Raw genomic sequence first — 26,068 nt, 5'->3', positions numbered from 1 at the left:
GCCCGCTTCCTGCCCGCGCGCCGCAGGTACCAGCCTGCCCCCCGCCCCGGGGCGCCACGCGGGGGGGCGGGGCCGGCCGAGGGGGAGGGGCGGCCCCAGCGGCAGCGCGGCAGAGGGAGGCGATCGCCGCGGCGAGCAGGTGAGTGGGGGCGCTCGCCCTGCCGGCTCGGCAGGCGGGAAGGGGCGAGCGGGGCAGGAAGTGTGAGGCGCCGTGAGGAGGCGGGCGGGCGGGCAGGCAGGCAGGCAGGCAGGCAGGCAGGCAGGCAGGCAGTGGGGAGCTCGGGCCGGGGCGGCCGGGAGAACAGAGTCCCGCCACCGCCCGTCCCGCGCCGGCCCCCGCCGGCGGCGCAGCTCCCGCGCACCTGTGCGGAGGCGGTTGTGCCGGGCCCTGCCGGTGGGGGGCGTCGCCGGCGGTTGGGCTGCGGCGCGGCCGGGGCTGGTCACACCAGGGCGGAACGGCGGGGACGGTAAACCCCTTCCCCAGGCAGGGCGGGGGTGAGAAGCGGCGCCGCACCTCCGAGGTGGTGCCTCAGCTGTGGCACCTGCCGGTGTGTGGGGCCGTGCGGCTGGGCAGGGCTCGCAGGCCGTGCAGGGGGCACGACCCGCCGGTACCGCGGGCTCGGCGGCCGCTCCTGAAGTTACGTAAAAGGGCACGAGCGCGTTCGGCGAGCGCCGCCGCCCGCGCGCGGGAGTTGCGTCCCCTCCGCGGCGGTGCCGAGCGCCGGGCGGGCCTGGGCGGCGGGAGCGCTGAGCTCCGGGCGGCGCTGCCCGCCCCACGCCCGCAGCGCGGACCGCCGCTCCAGGGCTGTGCCGGGCGCTGGGAGCTGACTGAGATACCGACGGGTTTGGTTTGGTTTCCAGCTGTTTCAGAACCATGAAGTTGTAGGCAGAGGTAGGCAACGTAACCACGTCCTACTGTGGAATTTGGGAAGGGAGTTCTCCTCGGTTGTTTCCAACTTGGTAACAGGCTCTTCGGGGCAGGAATTGCCCTCTTGTGTGTTCTTATGCGTGCGAGGTGTGAATAAATAGACCCTAGTTTTGAGTTCATAAACAGATGAAATGTGTCACTAAACTAACTTGATTAAAGTCGGCACAAAATGTTGGGGTTTTGCTTTCTGTTTTGTTTTTAATTTTAAACCTAACTCGACAAGTTTTCTCTTTAAATATTCTACTATTTCTTCCATGGTAGCACTTAAATTCTAAACAAAAGCCAGCCTGACTGTTGTCCAGAGGCGTAATACATGTAACCAGATCACAAATAGTATCGCATAGCTAAAAGTCTTCTAAATCCAATTAGAACTGTTAAATAAGGATTGTTTTGTTTCTAATCTATTATCCTTGAATTGCGTGGCTTACGTGTTTGTCAGTGAACATTCAAACCATTAGCTTAAAAGGGTTTGGAATTGCGATAGCTGCAAGGTGGAGGCAAACCATTTTTAAGTGGTTTTTATTATAGTCCATTTGCTTCACCCACAAAAAGGGAGGTGGCTGTTGTAAACACCCTGTGGGGTAAGTTGGTGTCATACTGTTTTGTAGCATGTGACAGCAGGGTTCCTGGGACTCGGCCCTATCCTGTTTCAGATGGAGCAGTTCAGTACATCCAGCAAATATTCTCTTGTTTTTATTTCATTCTTACCTTACAGTTGGGCATCAAACTAAACTGAATACAGGTTCAGAACAGGGAACAAATTTCTTACAAAAAGTAAAGTAAATACCTAGACAAGGAAAAGAGTGCAGCTGCTGGATTATCTCTTGGGTGTTCTGGAAGCTGGTGTGGTGCAATGATTCTGCTGGTTTAGTGCAGTGACATGTGAGACCAGTCCATGGTGAAGCTTGGGTAGTAGCAGACTGTGCACCTATATCTTCCATCCTCATTGCACTCGTGTAAACAAGGATCTGTATGGTTTGCCCAGAAGTTTGGGGTTTTTTTACCAAATGGTTTTCTTTTCCTTTTATTGCATGAGTTCATAGTAAACTTATATGTTAATAGAAAAGGCTTGAGTCTGAAGGTTATGACACTCATTTGAGCATTGTATTCTTTTTATAATGTTTAGTCTTCATAAGGTGTAAATTAATGTGATTTTAAACCCTGTTGTCATTCATACCATGTAAATATTTTAGATATTTAGAAATTGTTATATTTTTACTGTATGTGTTTATGAGCCTGAGTTCTGATGTAATATCTGTTTTCTGGGGAAAAAAAATAAATTACACAGTGTGGCCTTTTCTCACTTGGCCTGACATTTCTGTTACTCAAAGAATACTCTTATGCTATTCTTCAGAGTTTATAGGAATCTGGGTGTGACACTGGTAGTATCATTCCCACTTATTTATCTATGGGTATGCTTACTGTGTCAGATTGAGTTCAGAGTATCCTTTAGAAGCAAATGTCATGACCATTTAATGTGCACTGGGTCACAATTTGCAATGATCTTGCAGAGTACTAAAGAAAAACAGAAAATGTACCCTGGGAGCAGACCTAATCCAGTCCCACTGCTAATAAGTGTTCAGTCAATGGTACCAAATTACAGTTTGTCTGACATAAAAGCTGCTGAAGCATGTGCAGTATAGATGTCGGATTCTTAGTGTCAAGTGCTTTGCTCTGCGAAGCTCTACAGCCTTTCAGTCACGTATGTGCAGTTAAGAGCAGTAGTAAGTATACAAGCTCAAGATAGTAAGTTCTTGACTGGCATTTCACTTTTAAAGACAGAAGTTCTTCCATAAGAGACACTGTTCAGAAGTGTGACTGGTAAAAGCGTTGTCATGGTTTGTCGTTATTTTGTTTTGTTTTGTTTTTCCCAAAAAGTCCTGAAAAGCACAGGCTTTTTTTTCTTCTCGAAATCTGATTAACTCCTGAGTGAATTTCACAAGATTCCCTGAGATGTGGGCTCCTTTTCCTTTCCTGGTTGAGAGTCATAAAGTCATGCAGTAGAACATAATAACCACTTTTAAAAAAATGTACAGATCCTTTGATTTTTTGCTAACTTGGACTCAACTGGGTTCTTCTGTTTATAGTGATTTAATCCCACATGTCCCAGGAACATAGCTGGGTGGGTGATTCTTTAAGGGGATGCTCTCAATTCCTTACTCTGGTAACATGGAAAAGTCAGTGAAGTGTCAAGTGAAAAAGGAGTTACCCTGTTTAGTGTTTTATGCAGAAGAGAATATTGCTAGAGAAAACCAATCAGAGAATACTTTGTCTTGATATTTCTATATCTATTAAAAAAATTTATTGCAAAGCTTATTGTTCGGGGCAGAAAACAGATTCACTTGCTGAGATATTGGTGGAAAAAGGGATTTAGATCTTGGTTTAACTCCAGGAGAATGTCTTGTCTCCAAGACAGATGTGACCTGATGCTTTCAGACTATATGATCAGTTGTCTGACACGTGGAGTTAAGTCACACAACCAAGCACAAGACCATGTTGCAACAGAAGCTGCTGGAAAGTCCAAATCTTGTACCTGACCAGCAAGGTCAATCAACAGGAGTTTACAATAATGACATTTCTGCTCCCTCACATGCTGCAAGTGTCCAGCCTCATCCCACAGTAAAGCAGAGTTTCTCCCAAGGAGTCACTGACAGTTTGAAATTGTTCTTGTTGGTTAAGTTCCCTGAGCTTTCTGACATACACAATATGTGAAGATTTTCCTACGTAGCTGAAAGGATGAAGAAGTTTGATTTTTTTTTTTTATTTTTTTTCCCCCCCCCCCCTTCACTCAAACTCTTTCAAAAGCATTTTTCACTCTTTCTTGTTGAAGCTGGTTCATTTGATATTTATTTCCTTATTCATATTCGCTAGGATTTATTTTAGCAAGAGAATGAAAGCATCACTTCACCCTGGCAATTAGGAAACTCATTTGGTTTTTGCTCCAGTAGATGATTGATTGTATATATGACATGAATCAGGTTGATGGTTTCCCTCTTCACGGCCGCTTGCAGCCTCGTGGTTGATTGGAATACTCTTGAGTGAAATGGGTGGTGACTCAAATCCTATTAATCCAAAGAGGTGACCTCTAATTTGCATCTTGTAAGAGCTCCTCTTTGCGTACTTTATTAAAATAAGGAGATGGTGCTTTTTTGGCAGTTTACTGTCATATTAGTTTTCTTCTGCTTTTTTAAAGAAATGTACACACGTGCGCACGAAAGATTAATTTTTGCTTGAAATGGTTCTCTTGAAGAAAAATACAAAGTCTTCTATCTATCTTTCTTTCCCTGGACTTGTTTTTTCCATTTTAATCTGCTGGAATGGAAAACTAACTGCTATTATAACCCTGTTTTTGATGTAAATGGTTGTAAAACCTAGTTGCTCCAATTTGAACTATAGAAATGGCACCCAGTTAACATTGTTACAAATGTCTGCAGCATTATGTGCAACAGAGTTGTTTTGAAAAAATTTGTTTGAAAACAGATCCATTAAACTTCAGTGAATATGTAATAGATGCCAATAGGTTTTTTCATTTAAGTTGTTTACTGTGCAGTCTTTTGATTTATGTCATGTACATTGTTGCATGCATGTTTAGCTCATGTAGTCTGCTCTGGATGTCTTAGAGAAGCAATTCTGAGAAAAGTTTCTGTACCGTTTATACTAAACAGCTGCTAAAACTACACCAACTTCTTATAAAAATTGCTGACTTTTTCAATAAAGCAAAACAGCACTTAAATCATAAAGGACAAAAAAATTCTCTCTTTTGCAATCTAACTTAGTAAATTTTAATTTTAAGAGTGAAAGAGAATGTAAGGCTATCCATCAAATTGTAGATATACAATTTAAAAGCAGCATTTTAAATTAAGCCAAATTTCTTGTGAAAATGTGTACCTGTCAATACCATCTCAACACTGATAGAAATTTTTCCAAAGCAGTATCTTAGTGTTGGTTTTACTTTAAAATTACAACAATATTTTCTCTCCTTTACTGCAGGTATTGTTCTTGAAAAGAGGAGAAAACATGGCATATGCAGTGAATGAACCTTAAACTCCTGGGCCTAAAACAGGGTTCTTTCATGAAAGATGGCAACACCATACGTACCTGTTCCAATTCCTATTGGAAGTTCATCACCCAGCTTTACAAACAGAAACCAAAGAAGTTCTTCTTTTGGGAGCATCTCAACAAGTTCCAGCTCATCAAAAGGACAGCTGGAGGACTCTGCCATTGGTAGTTTTAAAAAGACGAGCGTGCCTGACCAGATTGGTTCTACATCATCTGCGTGTAGTAGTCCACTTGTTAGGACTAAATTTATAGGTATGGATACATCCATAGAATACTCTACTCAGCCCGTAGAAGAAATAGAGCAGAATTCAGATTCCAGGACCTGGGAAGATCGACCATCCACACCTACGATACTGGGTTATGAGGTGATGGAGGAAAGGGCAAAATTCACTGTAAGTTTTGGGGATAGATAGTATAGTTCATATTCTAATGACAAGATATCAATTGAATGTACTTTGCATTCTCTTTTAGTAGTCAATCTTGCAGTTCAGGGATATTGGAGTACTTTATAAATACTAATTTAACTTCCAAGTACAGGAGAATATCATTCCTGTTATACAGGTGGGAAAATTAAAACTTGGAGGCAGTGTTTCCTCTAATTGTGCACGTGGAATAGAAGGAATTCATTCTACTTCAGGTATCACTTTCTGCTAGAAAAGGCAGGAATTCCTGCAAAGTTACAAGTCCTTATGAAATTGAACTTGTAGAAGCTCTGGATAGTTAAATATCTTGAATAAAATGTAGTCTTTTATTTGAAATGAATGGTAAGACATGCTGATATTTGCCTTTTACAGTTATTGTTAACATACAACATTTGCATTAAAATGCAGACACATAGTTTTTGGCTTCTTGCATTGTTATGTTTAGTTTCTAACTTGGGGAAATGTTCTGAAAACAGCAGAGTGATATGTCGCATCTGCAATATCTCATGGCAGAAAACCAGTGTAACTGATTTATATGGATTTTTTTCCAAAATGTACTGTAGGCGGCAATTCAGATTTTTTTTACATGCCATAAATATATTAACACATTTGTGCATTTGTTTTTGTCATTGAAACATTTCTTTGAGATAACTCAGCAATGCTTGTGGGACTGATGTAGGTTGGTTGTTACTAGTTAGTTATTAATAGTGATACTTTAGGAGAGCAACAATCACAAATAGGTAAGGATGAGGAAATAGCAGACAACATTTTTTTCTCCTGTTTTCTTTTAGAGAATTGTGGAATCTGCTGTCCTTAATGTTGAAATACTAATAAAATCATCAGGTTCTTTCTGCAAAAAAATTGATGCTGTTTATTAATTATTTGGGAGTGATGGCTTGTCTTGTCATAAGGTTTTCAGTTTCTATCATCTTCGTGCAGGGTAGCATAAGAACCAATTATTTTTTATATGTAGATTAAAATTTTAAATAATACCTTCAAAACTAAAACTATGTTATTATTAAATTGACAAGGATCAGTCTGAAAATATGTTAAGGCATATTCCAGTTTGCATGTACAATGTTATTCAACTGTAGTTACCATGACAACTTTGACTCCTTATTTTATGTAGAAGGCCAGGTTACAGTACACATGAAACATTCTATATTGTTAAAATGCTTGGATGCATTTTTGCTCTTTCTTTCATATCTGTTATGTTTGTTTCTGAAATGCATAATTAACTGGGTTTTCTTTCAGTTGCATGTTGAAAATAAGCTTGCTATTGTGCATTAAAACCAGCAAGTAATTAGTCCTAGAAGTTTTGGTTGCTTCTGCAGTGCAAAATCAGTGAGACAGAAGACAGTGGAAATGAAGTTGAAATCAACTGTAAGAGAGGGAGACTCAATTGCTGAAATTTTTTTACTGTTTGTTAGCATCTCATAGTTCCCAGGAGTATGATTTTGAATTACTTAAGCTGGGTGATGTACTAACTTCAAGAGTTAAATGTTAGTGCATGTTGGAACACAAGGCTGCTGAAGCTTATGGGAGAAGAAACCTAGGCTGAAAAATGTCTGTGTTTATAAGCAATTAGTCTCAAATGAGTTAGCAATCCCAGAATGGTCAATTAGCACTTCTTTTTTTTTTTTTTTTTTAAACCAACTAGAAATTATAATTAGAAGCTCAATCAGCCAGAGATTTTTACTAAATATTTACATATCTTCATTGAATATTTTGTATTTATGGAATAAGGCAATTCAGGATTACCTGGAATTATGTTAATTTGTCGATATTTGTAGGCTTTTTCCCCCAAGACCTTATGTGAAGGAATTGACACTTGATTTTGTGATATTCTAGTTTTTCTTCTTTATTAATTATAAATCTTAAAGAAAAAACAAACCCCACATTTTTCTCAGCTTTGGCAAGAAAAAATGTTTGTTTCAGGTTGACCATATTTTTTTTTTTTGACCAGTAATCATGAGTCAATTGTGCTCCTTATTACAATTAAGTCGACCATAATTTGTGAAGACATTTTTAAAGTTGTCTAACTATTCAAAGTGATGGTCAGACTAACTGGATTTTTTTTGATGTATGCATTTGTAAGCAATGCCTTTGCAGAACTTTTAGTAGAACAAAATAATAAAATACCTTTAGCAAGTAAATTCAGAAGTATATTCCAGAGCTTCTTGTTCTGTGTTTTACTGTACTAGCAAAGAACCTTGACAATTTTATATAGCAGTTCTGGTTTGTGAAATTTTAAGAAAATAAAAATGTTTGTACTTTTGGTAAAACATTTGGACAAACACTTATACAGAAAATGAAAGGCAGAAGAGTTCAGTTTTAATGCTGGCTTCACAGACATGTCTTGCGGCTTGAATTTTAAACTCTAATAGCGTTTTGTGAATGACTGAAATATTGCCTCTGGAGTCCAAGACTTCCACAGATGATACTGCTTGAAAGTGGAATTCTGTGTTTAAAAAGTAGATAAGAGAAGTGCTAGCTGAAAACTTGCTTCAATTTGCACCATAGTTATATGTAGTTTGTGTAATTGTCTGCAATTTAATGTATCATGGAATACAAAAAAGCTAAAAGCACCCTCACATGTGTACAAAAGTTGGATAGCACTGGGATTATCACATGCTGAGACTGCAACAAGAAAAATACATTTATCAGTTAAGACAACTTGCTGTGAAAACACAAAATACTGGAGAAGATTTTACTATGTAACACTTTAGAACATGTTTTAAATAGAATTTGGTTGAATGCCTGAAAGGGATTCTTTATCATTATGATTCCAAAAACATTTTTTTCTTCATTGTATTTTTTAACTAGAGAACACGAAGACTGGGAAAGATGGCCCCATGCAGAAAGTGAGGTTGTAAAATGAGAACCCTTCTTCTGTACACACTGTTCAATATTTTTCTGTTTGAAGTTGTGTGTTGTTAGACTCATTGTGTTCAGGCATTTGAATATCAGTCCTCGTAAAAGGTAATGGTTTGCTTTACAAAAAAAAAAAAAAAAGTTTATCCATTTGCTTTTAAATAGGATAATGGTACTGCTGTGCTGTTGTCTTGCTAAATCTGATTCAAAGGATCCATTACTTCTGCTCTACAGTGGTAGTATAATCATTCTGATGCAGTTATCTCAGGAAGTGGTTGTATTTTGCGTGGAAAGACAAAACCTAATATTCAAGACAAATGGAACCAGAGGAGGATGTTATTTTTATCCTGGTATCACTTTTCCTTGTGAAACAAGTCAGATGAGACATCTTAAAACAATATAACACTCAGTACTTGATTATTACAGTCATCTCAAACACAGATTAGTCTCAAGGATTAGTGAGTAAAAAATTTGGCAAAGGTTGAAGTAGATTGCTAAAACGTACTTCACTTACCTCTTTGAGAGCTGAGACTTGTTTTTTTTCTGGGGAAGAAATCTGGATGCAATTTCACAAACCCGTTATTACAGACAGAAAACTTAGTTAAATGTATTTAGGAATTATTGAAGCTTCTTTAATTTCTGAAATTAATTTATACTATTTGTACTGATAATTAAGTTGGGGCGGGAGTTTTTGTTTTATTTTAAAATCCAATTGAGGACTTTTTTTAATCTGTGAGTTTTGTTTCATTAAGAAATAAAGGAAAATTTCAGCCTTCCAGACAATGGCAGCGTGAAGTTCTGCACATTTTTCTGATATTCTTGTTTTTCCACACAGGTGTACAAAATACTGGTAAAACGAAGTCCAGAGGAAAGCTGGGTGGTTTTCAGACGGTATACTGACTTCTCCAGGCTTAATGACAAGGTGAGAATTATATTCTGGTAAATTCTCAGCTAAATTGCCTCACTCTTCTTTCATATTTCATTGTGTCTAACGTTTTTGTCACTTTTTTCCTTTTCTTGCTTTTTTTGCTGCATATAAAACACATACTATATTCACAAATGAAAAACATATGATTCCACATTTTTTTCAAAGATACATGAAATAGCTACAGCTGCTGTAAAGTTCTTTCTTCATCTGAAGCTGTTAGTGTGCTTCATACTTTATTCCTAGTCTCTGTGATAAAAGAAATCAGCTCTTTAATAGTTGTATTCCTTGCATGCAAATAGAACTAGAAGCCTCTATTCTCTTGCAAGGGAATGATCCAGCAATTATTCGGTCCTTTTCAGTGCAACAAACTCTACTTTTTCATGATATAACTGAGGTTTCATGAATGTAACAAGTTCTTCATATGATAGTCAGTTTTCATTTATTTTCAGTGTCTTTGAAGTTAATTGTGAAATACTATATTAGATTTTGGAAGCTGAAGGCAGAAATGCCGGGTAAATAGGAGTTCTGGGTCAGCAACTTAATGTTTTTAGAACACTTGAAAGCCAAAAATGTTTGTCTAAAAAGCACAAGATTTTATTTTTTTTTTTAATTGGTAGATAGTGTTTGGCTATCCCATTTAGCATTATTTCTATAGAAGTAGAAGAACAGAATTGCACTTTTCCTTGTCCTATTGTTCCTTTTCATTCCAAGTTTAACATATTCTCTGCTATTACATTCTTTCATGTTCAAACTTGTGACTTTTTAACACTCCGTTTTTTAACCAATAGTAAGGGATTTTTTGTTTACCTGTTCTGCTCCTTGGATCAGGGTGCCTAATCAACTAAGAACTTCATTCTGCTGAAATTTTGAATATGGACTTGAACTTACACATTTCTCTGGGTTCTTGCTTTGACCTATTTGAGTATCTTTTTAGGCTACCTGTAAAACATCAGTGTGGTCTAAAACTACCACACATTGTTCAATCTGAATTAGTTTATAGAGATTTCTTTCTGAAGAAATTTCTGTCTTTTAATTGGGTCTATCCTAAGTTAAGGAATGTATTGGCAAAAGCCTGACTTCTTTTAAGATAATGACATTCTAGGGATTTCAACTTATTTTAGAAGTCAAGTCATGCAAAAGTTTGTATTTTGGTCAGCTACGCCATATATAGGTCAAGAACTGGCTTACAGGTGTTGACTTTTAGTGTGGTTATTTGTAGTTTGAAAAATTAAAATGCCAGACGTATTCATTTTAGTTTAGATATTTATATTTTACAAGTGAATTCCTTAGTTTTGCAGTCAAATCTTCAACAAAAATGTTTGGCTTCTAGCGTGATTTATAGGTATTAGGATTTCTGTTTAAAAGGAAGAACTTTATTTTCTTTGTGTCACTGACTGAAGCTTTTTCGTCTTTCAGTATACATCAAAACTTCTATTATGTTCCTGTTCTGTAGTTCTTTAGAAGTTTCAGAACTATGGTATGTTTCAGTTCCTGGAGCTGACATTGATGCATTATAAAAAGCATAACGTCTTATGAACTGAAGAGTAAATGGTTATATGCACGCATCAGTGGTTCAAAAGACCTGGTGAAAGACTTCCAATTCCTTGTTCTCTAATAGCAAATACAGACATGAAATTGCATGTGTGTATGCTTTCAGGATTTTCTGTACCCTACCTCTTAGAAATCCAATACAAAGACAAATACACTGTTCTATAAATCCTTTTCCCACCATGCTTGTTGAGGTTGGTGGCAAATTATTAGTTTCCTGAAGTGGTATTAGAAACTTGGCATTAAATGCCAACTGAATTGAGTAATCGATCGTTATCATGGCTGCATGGATCAGTTTGAAGTATTAACAAAGAGGGAGCGGCTTTTCAGGACGACCATTCAAAGACAAAAGAGCAGTATGTTTTGTATGTGTCAGGCATTTACTTACGCTCAAGTCCAAACTGAAGTGAGAGCTGGACTTCGGCAGTGGCTAAAAATGGACAGAATGTGAGAATAAGAATGATGTCACAGTGGGGACGTGTAGATAAAATAAGGATTAGACGATTGAGTGAATGCAGCTCAACTAACTAATAGAAGCAGCTAGTGAGCTTAGTATCTTTATTTGCCCTGATTTGTCAAATAACATAAAGAAGGCAACATAGATAAGCTGTAGGATCCTAGAAGGTGTTTTGTACTTCCACCAGTTTCTGAAATAATTTTAGTAAGGAACAGCTAGTAAAATAGAAATGAATTGGAGTAAAAGAGCTCAAAACCATGAACTCTCCTTTTATGAATGAAATTACTAAGTGCAGCCCCAGGTTAAGAAATGAATAGATTCAGAGTGTGAGCAACAAGTTTTTAGAATGTCAAAGCTGTCTACTTTGCTGGCAATGAAAAGGTTATGAAAACTCCATACTTACTGAAAGAACATAAATAAAAGATGGCAGCGGAGGAATCCAATGTAAAGGAAAGATGAGATATTGCCTGTATGGGTACACAAGAAGCCACGTGATGATCTCAAAGTCAAAAGTAACTGGAAAAAAAACAAAACAAAACAAAACAAAAAACACAAATAGAGATTGGCACAAGGGTAGTAGTACAGACTTCTAAAGACTAAGGCAGAAGTGCTGAGATGCAAGATGGACTGTCACAGGATGCTAAGAGCAATAGATGAAGTACTATAAATCATTAGAGCCAGAAGTAAGGGAAGGAGGCAGTAAAATAACAGATCTATTACTTGAAACTATGGGAAGTAACTAGCAAATGATACAGAAAAGATTGAAATACTGTCTCTTGCTGTAATATTAAAAAATTCCATTTTGGTGGATGCTGAAACATGAAAGAATATGAGGGGTTAGGAGCAAAGGCTGAAATACAGACATTTGGCTAGATGCATAGTGCTTAGTTTTGTTTTAAGAGCAACTAGTGGGTTGGAGAAGTATGTGAAGAATACCCTTCTGTCACCAAAAAATGGTGGGAAAAGAACTTTGTGAAGCTTATTATTATGCTGGTAGAGATGTTGAACAAATAATGAATGAAGAAATTAACCATTTTTCCCTGAAACTGTCTCTCATGTCACATGTGTAATCTATCATAGAATCATTTTGTTTGGAAGAGACGCTTAAGATTATCAAGTCCAACCATAACCTAAATCTAGCACTAAACATGTGATGATGTAGGGGAGAGACATGTAGAAAAGATGCTGGATCCAAGCAAGTCAGTGCCCTGCATCAAATTCAGTACTTCATCGGGACTTTTTTTCTTGGTTTTCTTCATTTGGTTTTGGTTTTTATTTCAGCTAAAAGATATGTTTCCGGGCTTTCGGCTGGCCCTTCCACCAAAGCGCTGGTTCAAGGATAATTATAATCCTGACTTCTTGGAAGATCGTCAGTTGGGACTACAAGCATTTCTCCAGAACCTAGTAGCTCACAAAGATATTGCTAACTGGTACGTAATTAAACTTTGCTTGGGGCTTGGGATTTTTTTGTGTTCAAAGTCCTCATAGAGGCTTCTAGGCTCTAGCAGTATGGGACATACACAGTAATGGACTTCATTAACACTCGTGTTGTGCATTTGGTCATTATGTGAATTATTTGGTGTCCTATTAAATTAATCCTATCTTAACCTAAGCAAAAAAGGAAGAATTGCAGTATTTTGAACTGTACATGGTTGCTTATTAACTAAAAACTGTAATATTTAAAATGTTAGACTAGTCCCATGTTTATTCCTGAAACATTACTTCCATGTACTGAGTGCAGAATTTATACATAGTTAATTTATATTGATTTTAGGCTTTCATAATGGAAGGTACCTGGTGTATTATGTGATTAGTTTTAAAATGTGTATTAAACTAAATAATTCTAATTTACTTGGTGTGATACTAATAGAAGTACCTTTATAGATTGTTTTATTTACGTAAATGTAAACCACAAATCAAAAAATACTTGAGTCTGAAAAACATAATATGTTTAAGCAACAAAGTGCAGAAGTCTCTTTGAACATTTTATTTTTTCATATGAAGTGTGAAATTCTTCCAGAGCTGGAACATGAGTGTAATTCTGTCAAATGAAATATAAGATGTTTTTAATATAGGCCAAAAGATAATTCTGGTAAGCAAGTTGCTAGAGTCAGAGCAGTTAGTTCTGAAAACCTTTTCCAACACCAAAAGTAAAGCTATGAGGCTGCTGTACCAAAGATTCTTTGAGGAGTGAGTCTGAGGAGCTGTTTTCATCTGAAACTTCATTAAAAAAGAAATTCTGTGGAGGAAACAGCATTCCCTCAATTTTAAAGGAACTAAAATGTAAAATTGGTGAGCTGTGTTGTAAGACCATATACTATTCATATCTACTTTTTAGTAGAATGGCTGTTATTACATTTGGTATATTTTTACAAGGCATTTAACTCTTGAATCTGAGAACTAGAGATTAGTAAGTGAGTTTGACTTTTGGTGCTGCTTGTAATAAAGAACTTGAAGTGATAAGCAGGTAAATAAAATAATACTTGGAAACATAATAATGTCTTTTGCAGAGGGAAATATATTTTACAAGTACTTACGAGGGAGCTCATATAAAATTATTGAAAGACAAGGGGAAAACGATTGATGGAAATTTAGGAGTATTACATATGGAGTTCTGGATCACAGTTATGGACACTGGTATTCAGAACATCTGGAAGTTATCTGGAAAAGGGAATGAACAATGAGATCATGAAGTATCATAGAAAGATCCCAAGGCGCTGAGTGACTAATATCACTTGTCATGTCATGAAGTGCAAGATGGTAGTAAGTATATACATACAGAATTATAAAATCAGTTGGTTTTTACAACCTGAAAAATAAGTGTTGGTGTTGATACAGTTTTCTGAAACCAGTTCAGTATTCAACAGTAGTCAAAAAGTTGCTTAAAAATTGTTGAACGGGAACTTGAAAGAAGAAAAAATGTTCTTGCTGTGGGAATATGAATTGCATTTCCACGTAGTCCAGTGCTGAAACGTGGCTTTTGATTTTGAAAGAGGATCTGCTAGAAGCACAGAGAAGGCAAGCTAGGGCAGATGAAGCTACTGACGAACTTCCCTGCAAGAGGAGTTCTGTTCTCTTTAGTCTGCTGTCTTGAGAAAGGGCTGGCTAAACACGGCATATGAAATCATCAAAGGGATAGGGAAGGTGAGTAAAGAATGTTAATATTTTGGATGATTCATAGTCATCTCTCAGTATGTCACACTGACTTGTGAAGCTTTGTTGTGAGATGTCAGAGACAGAAAGCTTAAATGGTTTCAAAAAGAAATTGGGATCAACATGTGAGTTTCTCTCTAAGTGGCTATTAAACATTATTATATGGCTGAAATATGTGGCTGAGAATTTTAAGAACTTCATTATTATTAAATTACAGAATAACAGGTGTGCCAAAAAAGGAATTGTTCTCTAAATGTCACTTAATGTTATGCTGCTGGAGACAGACTAGCGAGCTATGTTGATGTTTAGTCTGCTTAAATAGATCTGAAGGCTTTTTGCTTCATTTTGATGCAGGTAGTTTGATATTTCAGCTGGCTTGTTTGTATCTTGATGATGGTGCATATTGGACAAAAGTGTTTTCCGTAATTGAAGGCAAAAAACCCCAAAACATAACTTGTAGCCTGCCTGGCTCATCAGATCCAAAAGGGAATTTAAATGTTTGTGGAATCAGTTTGTATTTTGGTTAATGAAGAGCTAGTTAACTTAAATGTGGTTTTGAGGAAAACTCTGATCTTGGCTGCGTCAGGCTCTGCATGAAGATTAGTTTTTTTTAATAAGTTCATAACTTGCTGGTATGGCTTATGTTCTAATGTTTGTATCTATGGAAGGTCTGGATTCCTCAGGAAACTATTAAAACTAGGGAGATTTGATCTGATTTTTATTTTTTTCACCCACTTATTAGAGAATAAAAGGTACTATTAATGGAAATTAATATTTGCACCTTACATGAGCAGTGGTGAGCATCTGACCCAGCTTCCTCCTTAAAAGCTCGCTATTTCCTTCTACAGTTTTGGAAGTAAGTCAAACTGGGTTGCACCAAAATGGAAGGAGCCTTTTCTCTTTGCAGAGAAGTCTCTTTCATGTCTCTTTATGCAATGTATTATCATTGAGGTTTATTGACAGAGAGAAATACACACTTCAAGGATAGGAGACGTCATTTGGTATACTTATTTTTTAGTAAAACTAGGTTCACAAAGTAGTTTAAAGGTACAATATAGGAAGGTATGCAGGTGACTAAATTTGGAGTCTGTGTTTTATGTCTTTTTTTCCTCTTATTTTGCCTTGTATTGAAGATTCAGTGATGAAATTGAAATCCACCCACAGATTTAATGTTATCCAGGAAGTTTCATATAACCCATGAAGTAGGAGAAAGAAGTTTAACCTGCTAAACAGAAGTGTCACCTGACGTTCTAGAGATGACACAGCTCTCCTCTGCCTCCACGCTATGTCAGAAGCAGCGTGAAAGGCACAAACTGGCTGAGCTGCTGGGGCTTGTGTGCTGTGCACTGGTGTACACTGGTGTGCACCAGCAGCGCGACCGCTCCTGAGGGGGATGTCGGCTGGCACAAGAGCCAAGAAAGAAGCCATGTACACTAATCTCTGTTACATGATGCTAACATTTATGGCATCAGGTGCATATTTTAGAGAAAATGTTTTCAGGGACTTGTGGCTTCAGTTTTTTGACCTCCTTATGTATAATAATGAATCTACAGCTTTCAATGTCAAGAAGTTTTGAAAACTACAGAAAAATACAGATTTTTGCCAGCATCTGTAGGGGGAAGAAAAAGGGAGGAGTTAACTTGATGTAAGTAGATGTTATATGTAGATTAGATATTTTTGCACATTTATTTTTCTGGATGTTACATTTTTCACTCACAAGCATAACTACATGTTATGCCATTTTAATGTTGCTCTTTAATAACGCAAAATTACTAGCAAAACGTAGAAATTAAATACTTTAAAAATATGTTTGAACTGAGCTATGTGACTAAGGATGAAGGTATTGAAGCAAATGACAAGCGGAAGTGTTTCCACATAATGAATTCTTCTGCATTAGGCATATGTGAGTTCATTCAGCATCTTTATGAAAAGAACGATTCAACCATTAAAAAATGGACTTGGGCATCACACTGGAAAAGTGTCTCTTCAAGCAGATTAAACTGGAGAGGAAAATAACAACCCCAGTCTTCTTGAAAATGTACTTTACATGCCTGAATGACTTTTCATTTGGTTTGAGGTTGTTTTCTCATAATTTAAGTCATGACTTTGAGTGCTAATCTTGGTTTAAGTAGCAGATTTTTTTTTTGAGTATGTGGGAGAAGGTGTTCTAATAGTACAGGTTTAGACTATGTATTGCAGAGGTCATGGGTTGATTAATGTAAAACAGTGGAGAGTACTTGAAAAAAGAAAAAATTTATCATATTTGTCATGTAGATGAAGTGGGGAAAGGAATGATGATTGATTATAGGAGAAATTTTTTCAGGTTGGTGTAAATGTTTATGAAGTAAAGGTGGATATGAAGACAAGAATTCTCATGAAACATTGGCCCAAAAAGAATACCTCTGTCTTCACATGTGCAATGAACACTTGAAAACAGGCTTACAAAAATACAACAACAAAATGAAAGTTTAATGTATTTTAGATAAACATTCTTCAGAGCCTTTCTGAAACTAAAAGTGATGGTATAATCAATTATTGCTGTTAGGCGAAGAAATTTCTCTCCACGTTTTGCTTGCCAAACCTGAAGCTGTTTTATTAGATTGGTAGCTGGGTAGAAGTTTCATTTCTTGTGTTTGTACTTTGCATCTGCCTCAAATGCAGACGCTAATCGGAAGCCAGAAAATTAGCTCCTTTTGCCCACACCCTCCCATGGGACTTGGGTGGGAGGAAGAGACAGGGAATTAGTTTGGATTTGCATCTTCTATCTTTGTGCATTCGTTGCAGTAGGAGATGATTTAAAGACTTATAGTAGTGAGTGAAATCACAGAATTGCCAATACGTTGCCACTCACTAATTAGTTGTGAATAGATATTCTGATTGGAGGTTATTTATAGAAGAATGAATACAACAGAGCAGGCAAGTCTTAGAAAGGTGGGTGAAGGAACATGGTTGAAGATACTGAAGAGTTCTGTGAAAAGTGACGAGCAAGACGCTCAAAGTACTCTAGTAAACTATGAGATGACTCATACTCCCTTCTGGCCTTTGCAAAACAGTGCACAGAGGGGGATGGCAACTGTTACACAATTTTACACTATTTTAAGTTGAATGCATTAGTTTGACCTGCATCTTTAGAGATGCTATGTAGTATATCCATGGCACATTAACCTTGTCACTTCTTATTCTTTTATAACTTATTTTTGTGTGTATATATCATATATACTGTATGTATTAAAATTATATACTGTGTATAAATCAGTTGACTGTGATCTTAACAAAGCAGAGGTACTGAAAAATGCTTACTTCCACTCTTTTTTCCTGAAGGGATCTGCATATGAATTTTAGCAGCATACCCTTTCATCCATCTTTTAAAATTTATATTTCACCAGGATAATTTTTCAAACCTCATCACTACCAGAGTGATAAACTTGTTTGTCAGTTGTCATGTAGCATACAATTCTATGAATATTTGAAAAATCATGTTAAAGGTGATTTACTTGCTGTTTGAAAACTCTTAAGTGTACTTGTGCAACTTAAGTCAGATTTTAAATACTGTCCCTTGTTAACATATACAACTGAGACTTAATAGTTTAACATTATTTTGAATACTTGGGAGTAAATTTGAGGATAGATGTTTGTGCCCCTTAAAGAAATACTGCCCGTGTATGATCATATATAAGTGTTGTTGGTTTTTTGTACTTAAAGTAATTTGCTCTCTTTTACTTGGTAAAGCCTTGCAGTGAGAGAATTTCTTTGTCTGGATGATGCTCCAGGTCCTTTTGACAGTCTAGAAGAGAGCAGGGTAAGTGATATGTAACATGATAAAAGGAGAATGCAAAAGGCAGTAGTTATTGGTAGAATATTGTAAAATCTGCTGAATGGTATGGAATGAAACATTTTTATTTCTGCTTTTTCACAAGAATTTCCAGATGGATGTATTTCTTAAACTGACATAGTCTGATTATTGATGCACACTGGTAATCCTTGATTGCTGTAACTGATCCCTGTCCCAAGACATCATCTTTCCCTTTCTGCCTTTTATGACCAATGGATGAAGTTTTTTTTTTAGGGCAACTATTTATATAAGGCAACTATTAAATATAAGGTGAGGTTTTGTAGGTTTACATTCAGCATGTTGTTACAATCTGTATAACTTAGACTTCAGGTCTTGCAGTAAAATGTTCTTGCTGTGGAATGTAATGAAAGTTTAATTCTGACCACGAAAAATAGTGTTCTTGCAGATAATTGAGAAGTGTCAAGTAGTGTTGTAAAAGAGCAACCTTTTGACATGCAAATAAGCACACTGAACAAATAATACTGTTTGCTGCAGCTTATTTTATTTGAAGTATGTTTCACTGGCATGCAGAGCTATATCAAGTCTGTCTAGAATGGGTCATCTTAGTTCTCTTGCTTTATAGAGTAATGATATGTCTTTAGAGATCATGGATGTTAAGTGCTGCTCCTTCAACTAAATTTATATTTGCCAGTTTGTTTTGTTTAAGTGGGATTGCCTTGGCTCTTGTTAAATTATTATGTACATCTGAAGGATGTGGTATGTTTTTTGTGTTATGAGCTCATATTTGATCTCTATACATAGCTATTCAGATAATTAATTAAACTTAAGTGCCTTCTTCATAGAGATTTTCATCCTGCATACTGTGGTGAAATATCATAGGATTTTAGACAAACTATTAAAATAGCTGCACTATTATAGTTTCAGCTATTAACCATTTCTGTAAAGTTTATGATACAGCTGTCATAAAATTCTGGTCTCCAGGCGATACTCCTCGCTATTACAGAATGGTTGAGGTTGGAACGGACCTCTTGGGATCAGAATCTACTCCAGCCCTTCTGTGCAAGCTGGGTCAGCTACTGCAGGTTGTCCAGAACTGTGTCTAGTCAGGTTGTGTATTTTCTACAGAGGAGACTTCACAGCATCCCTGGGCAACTTGCTCCAGTGCTTGATCATCATCACAGTGAAAAAGTAGTTTTGTGTGTTCAATTTCCTGGGTCTTAGTTTGTGACAATTATCTCTTATCCTGTCAGTGGGCACCACTGCAAAAGAGCCTGGCTCCCTCTTCATCCCTTCCCATCAGGTATTTATACCTATTAATAAGATGACCCCAAGCCTTCTCTTTTCCAAACTGAAGTCCCAGCTCTCTTATCCTCTTCTTACATGAAAGATGCTGAAGTCCCTTAATTATCTTTGAATCCTGAGCCTTGGGGTCTTGGTGGACAACAGTCACAGAAATGTAGGCAAAATAGTTAGTCACTAAAGCTTTCTTTTTTTTGGTCATATCCTTTGCAACTGTTTCCACAAGTTCTTTCCCTCATGATCTACTGAAGAAGGAAGCAAAGCTCTCTTCCAGCTGGGCTGGTTCTGTTGCCCTTTCAGAACTTACAGGGAAAATTGGTCCCACCTGAGTATTAGAACTGCACCAGGCTCCAGGTGTCCAGCTCTTCAAGGTGCAAGATGTCTCATTACACACCATTCCCTGATAGGTCTTTCTCAGCTTCTGTTCACTTTTCTGCTGTGGTGGCATCCTTCAGACTGTGTCAGTGTTTTCCTATTCAGTTGTGAACAGTGACTGCCTTCCCTTGGGCAGCTGATACACAGATTGCAACTAGAGATGATTTTTTCCAAAAGGGTTTTTTTAGTTCTCAGAACATTGAAACACTTCACAACACCTGTGGAATATTTTTAGTTAAGCTGTGCATAAATCTAAAGGTGGGAGTGATGTAACTTAACTATATTCTTAAGGAAATAATGGCCAGTTTTCACTTAGAGCATCAGCAATCCTGAACAGCTTTATGAAATACACTAAAATTCACTTATTTGGATGACTGCTTATCTGGAATGATTGCTAAAGGAATCACTAAAAATGCTGTGTGAAGAATAAATTGCATACCACATGTTCTTGGCTCTTGCAGATGTGAATAAAGGTGTGGCTTAACTGATGGTTGGTCTTCAGTGCCTGTTAACCAAGATAAATTTGCTATCTGAGGCAATAAAATAATTTAAAACTCCATGGAAAAAAGAAAGGTTATTGGATTGAAAAACACTGCATTTGTTTGAATTGTGTGACTACAGGAAAACTTAACATTTTCAAGAAGTTGATAAGTCTGCTTCAATTAAAGCTAAGAAAGTAGTAGCTTCTTGATGTTTGTAGCCCATTTTAAACTTTGAAAAACCAGCTTGGTTCTTATGAAATGTTTATAGTCAGTGGATTCTGTGAATTAGTGGTTTGTTGCATGTAATGTTAAGCCAAGAAAGCCTCTTATATTGGTTTCTTGTTTAGCAAGAACACGTAAACTATTAAATCAGAATTGCACGTTCCTGTTGGTACACTTGCTCTTCCCAGTAGTAGACCAGCAGGCTCTGTGCCAGCGCTTCTGTCACTCCCTGCATGCGGTGGATGTTGCATTATACGTTGGCTCTTCACATTAAGCTTTGAGATTGCTCCCTGTGACATTCGTCAGGGTGTGCTATATATACCTGTCATGCTCAGCAGAGTTACACGACTTCCTTACCACAGTTGAGCAGTTAGTGTTCTTTGCGTTTCATTAAACCTATTCAAAGTTTTTTTTTGCAGTGGTTTTCTTACTCTCATGATTGTCGAATTTGTAACAGCTATTTGGTACAGAACTGTACAATTTTGTCTTTATCCTGGGTAAGGGAAGAACGTGCATTTTATCCAGATATTTCTGTCATCTTAGAAATAATTAGATACTTAGAAATTGACTTCCAAGTCATATGAAAGCAAAGCTTAAATGAGGGGAAGGGGAGGTGGGGAGTTCAGATGATGTTCCATATAGGCAAAAAGGTTCTAAAGTAGGGACTGTGCACCAAAGGAGAGACACCTCTTTCTAAAGTCTCTTGTGAGACAAACAAATGATGTGATAGAGTATATTCATTGCAGTTTATTATAATAAATTCTTTGTTCAAAACAAAGCAGCATTGTTTTATTAAGGACAGAACTTTTTTTAAAAAAAGGTTTTTGTACCTTTTAATGAAAATTAATACAAAGAAAAGCAGCTACCATTCTGTTATAGGTTGATGTTTCTAAAAGAAAAATCCATTTAACTTCGTGGACTGATGTTATTGAAGATGCTCTTAAATTTATCTTCTAGGCTTTCTGTGAAACTCTGGAGGAAACAAATTACCGTCTACAAAAGGAACTGCTTGAAAAACAAAGGGAGGTCGAATCGCTGAAGAAATTGTTAAGTGAAAAGCAACTTCATATAGATGCTATTGAAAGAAGAATTAGGTATGTAGAAATTGTATGGGGTTTAGAAGTTTATTTCCATGAAGGTATTTTCTCTATGTAGTCACAAACACCAGCTTTAAATGTATTATTGGAAAAAAAATTCTCAAAATAACCACACACAAAGCAACATTTTCAGTAGGCTCTTCCTCATATGCTGGCTAAAAAGTTGTTTAGTACATGTGACTGAGAAAGTGTTGTCCCATCTTTTTTCTTCTGAGCTAACAGGGATTATGTTTCCTGATCCTTTAAATCCTGTAAAGATAAGGCAAATATTCTATTCTGCTGTTGAAATGTTGGATATGTGAAATGCCCTGTTAGAGTTGAGAAAAGTGGAAAAATTGCTTTGAGTTATAAAATTCTGCCTGTACTCAAAGTTTTGACAGAGCGCAGTGATCAAGCAATTATGTGTCTGTATTAATAATGTGTAACTTTGTTCTGAATTGCCCACAATGATGCCACAGACGGCATTTAAATAGCACTGGAGATCGTCCATGTAAATCTAAGGCAAAAATGGTGGAGTTGTATTATAAAACTTTATGGTGCTGCTCTGCTAAATTTTCTAGAAGGCCCAGAGGAGCTGATGTTGGGTTTTTCAGTGTCCTGATAGACCTACCAAGTCACTCATTCTGGGGTTTCCTTAGCAAAGGAGTAAATTCCCGTGGTCCCTTTAGAAGTTATTGTAATACTACTTGGGTTGGTGAGTCTAGCATATCCAGTTTGACTAACAAATCACGTCTTTGGTTATAAGATTTAAGTGAACTACATTTGGAAAAGGATTTAAATTGAATTGTTGCAGTTTGAAAAATCTGATCTGAATACCATATTCAGTTTGTCACTTACTCCTGAAGGCAAGTAATTCTGCTTGGAAGATGCTTTCCCTGTTTGAAGAGATGGTTATGACGTACTGCTGGCTTTAAACAGTGAAATAAAAATTAATTAACTTGCACTTGGCTAAAACGTCATTATAAGAAATTCTGTGTGACTAGAAATAAGAAGGCATGAGTAACAAAAAGGGATTTCATTTTTTATTACTTTTCCTGAAGACAGACATTTTTTTAAACACACAAACACTCTGCCAGTTTCTCGGACATTTAGAATTACTTGCAAGTTGGTCAAGTAGTATCTGAAGTCTGGATGGAAAATAACTCCTGTGATTTTTAGTTGTAAAAGTTTCCAAGTGAACCTGTGACCTTGTTTAAGAAATTCAGCTCGTCTGTTGGGAATTGAAACCAAAGGAAACAGGTCTGCCTTTGGCCTTGTTGAAGGGGAATTTTCATCTGATTGCCCAACAAGAATTAAGTATCTTTGGCCTATAGCTCTAAAGGCCAAGTACCTAAAATACATGTGAGGTAGGAAGGGACAATTGGAGAAGGCATTGGACTTGTACTTGTGATGCTGGATTTGGCCCAATCATAGGCACATAATCAGAATACTGCTGACATATTACTTAAAATGAGTGCATTAAAATAAAACTATAGAAACAATAGTATTAGAGTAATTTTAAAAGTACGTGAAATACGGTAGTATCACTTTTAATACAAAATTGTTCACAAGATTTTCTTTCCAGTTCAGATGGCAACTCTCAACACTAAAATGATGTGTGGCTTCCACACAGAGCAATACTTTGGAAACAAGGGGGTTTTTTATAATTTTTCATTACTATATTCCTATTTTTAGCCAGTTGGGCTGCCAACTTGTGTTGCTGTTAGGAAAAATATTATTACTCATCTTTTATTAGTAGGAAAATTTATTGCTCTGAAACCTAATGGGTGACTTTAAAATTACAATGAGAGACTTGGGAAAGTGTTGAAGAAGTCTTTTCATCATCCTGCCTGTCTTCCATCTGACTATGTTTTGGTTATAAACCACCTGCCATTCAGGCAAGATGTGTGTGGTTTAGATCATCTGCTTGTAATTTCTTACCTGAAGTCATAGTCACTCCTCTGGAACTTGAATTCTGTAAAGCCACTAAATTGTGGTGCAGTGAGAGGATTGAGTTTTGTTTAGCAATAAGCAGCTGGAGCAAATAAAGGGTTTAACTAGCAATCCAGTGCAAGCCCTGCACCTCTGTAGTAATAGAAGAAATGGGGCATGTAGGAGTGAGATTGATAGGTTCCCAGAAACTGCACAGTTTTAATTGAAACAGCTCTTCAGTGACAAATGTTTGTTGTACAGATTGGTGGTACTCTGTTCTTATTTGTTGTAGGGATTTATCTTTAGGAAAAATGACTCGACAAATGTCAGGAGAAGGAAGTGAGTGCAGTGGTGAGGTGGAGTCCTCTGCAGTAGAAGCTGACCAGGGAACGCTGGGTGAGGACAGCTGGTAAATACTCTTATTTTACTTATATTTTAATTTGTTTTAAAGTATATTTTTAAATGTTTGGTCTTGCATAAATTTTGCACAGCTGAGGATTTCACCATTTTATTGTATCTCTCTCTAGCTAGCCTATATCTCATAAAGGTACTCACGATGGATAATTTCAGATCTGGAATAAGTAATAAGTTGAACAAGCTTTGTAAATGTATTGTGGATTGTGGGCATAAAAAGACTATGGAGAATCATACTAATTCCCATTTGACAAAGCTTATTGATCTGTTGTTGCAGCTCAGATAAAGAAAACCATGAGGCGTGCTGGAGTGGCTCCGTGGCTGAAAATTCTGTACCAGAAATTGAAGTTGCTGAAGTAGCGTATACCGCTGATGAAGAACACTAGAGCAGCAGCGGCTGCTGTTACCTGGGAAGGGTTCCTGTTTGGGACGTGCTCTGTGGGTGGGGACATGGAGTAGCTGCGAAGAACTTTCAGCAAAGAGCAAGAGTGCACATACTGAATGTTTACATAAATCCTTACAAATTATTAATGTAAGATATATAGCCAGTGCTGCTTTGATTTCAGTTTTTATCTAGCCTTTATATATTTAATACATTGAAGTCTAATAAGGGCTAAAATCAGCTGAAGTTTAGAAAGTGTACATACACAATTTGGCTGACTTTCCTAGCGGAGTGACAAAAGTTTCACGTTGACTCACCAAACACATCCAACTAGCATGTCATGTCATACTGCCTATGTGACACATTTGATGTGTTCATCTGTTTGGTATTTGTGTTTTCATATTCTTATAGCCATAAATGAATGCTTGTTGAAGTAAAAATGGACTCATCTTACATTTAATTAGAGTGTAGAATGTGTTGGTTTTAAATTCTAAAGTTGAAGAATATTTCTCTGGAAATTTTAATGCAATACAATAGGAAAGCGTACAGTACCAAGAGAAAAGTATTTACAAAATGGGATTATAGTTGGACATGAAAAAAAACAACAACTGATCATATTTGCTGAAGGAACTAATACGAGACCCCCAAAACACTGTGTATTTTCATCCCAAGATAGCATGCTGTAATACTTTTTATTTGGTAATGCTGCTTTTAAAATCTGGGATACATTTGCCATATACCCATGTTAACAATAAAACCGGTGAGCTTGCCTTTTACTTGGAACACTACCTCTTACCATCTTGCTAACATACCTTCATGTCTGTTTAAAAATACTCCTGATTGTATGGAGATGTTTGAAAGACTTGTAAAGAAGCCATATTTTTTCCTGTGCAGTTCGTAGCTAGATTGAATCTAGTTGCAATGTATTTTTGTTTCAATATATTGTACACATGGGGATATTTCCGCATGTGTTCTATAGCCTATTTTTCAAAATGTATTAAGACAGGCGATGCACTTTATAATTAAGACCCCATTGTGCCAAGTTCAGTTGGCTAATTGGTTGAGAAAGGGGAGTTGCAGGGAGAGGATTGTGTAGTGCCTTTTTGTATTTTACTTGTTCATTACTGCAGAATTTTGTTACAGTGCTCTGGGTCAGCTCTGTGGAATCTTTGCAGCTTGTTTCTGTTCTTCAGTTATTTACTGAAAGTGCCTTGTTTTATTCTGCTTTTCCAATAGGAAGAATGCTGTTCTGTTTTAATCTTTTTTTTCGCCCCTATACCACCCCCATCGTTGTTTAATGTTGTCAATATGCAGTGTCTTTGTGCTGGAGTTTTCAAAGGGAGCTTTGTACTTCAGGCTGTGAATACAATGACCTTCATGCAGAACTGTATAAACCTTCCTGGTGAAATAAAACTATGGACAAAACACCTGTCTTCTCCATTGTAGAAAAAATGTTCAATGCCTTGTCTAGTAAAAGGATAATAATACTATTAGAAAGAGACATTTCTTACCTCAGCGATTTCCTACAGTTACTCAATTTATTGTCTGAGTTCTGTTTGTACCAAAAATTGTCTGCATGAAAATGAATGAGAATTGTGTAATAAGACGCCAGAAAACTTACTGTACTTCTGTTGAAGATAAAGGAACTATTTTCTTTTTACATTCTACATGAATCCTCATAGGTGTTGAGTGAACTCAATAAAATTTTGGCACCTTACTGAAAA

General features: G+C 37.1%; 1 protein-coding gene across 3 annotated transcripts; it reads left to right on the top strand.

Moving 5' to 3' along the window:
• On the top strand, positions 1–26,068 carry SNX16 (sorting nexin 16). 3 transcript variants are annotated; one of them, XM_065053876.1, is made up of 8 exons: positions 1–139; positions 4,919–5,379; positions 9,119–9,205; positions 12,498–12,646; positions 18,099–18,168; positions 21,498–21,634; positions 23,841–23,944; positions 24,240–26,068. In XM_065053876.1, exons 2-8 carry the CDS (start codon positions 5,008–5,010, stop codon positions 24,320–24,322), a joined length of 1,002 nt encoding a protein of 333 aa, XP_064909948.1. In that variant the 5' UTR covers positions 1–139; positions 4,919–5,007; the 3' UTR covers positions 24,323–26,068. The 3 variants fall into 3 exon arrangements, with proteins under 3 accessions (XP_064909948.1, XP_064909947.1, XP_005499529.2); XM_065053875.1 differs by having other exon boundaries at positions 23,841–23,957; XM_005499472.3 differs by lacking the exon at positions 1–139 and adding an exon at positions 685–892 and having other exon boundaries at positions 23,841–23,957.

Source organism: Columba livia, chromosome 2 (genome assembly GCF_036013475.1).
Source record: "Columba livia isolate bColLiv1 breed racing homer chromosome 2, bColLiv1.pat.W.v2, whole genome shotgun sequence".
Taxonomy (NCBI): Eukaryota; Metazoa; Chordata; class Aves; order Columbiformes; family Columbidae; genus Columba; species Columba livia.
Note: the sequence above shows the minus strand (reverse complement) of the source record. Positions and strands in the feature narration are given on the sequence as shown.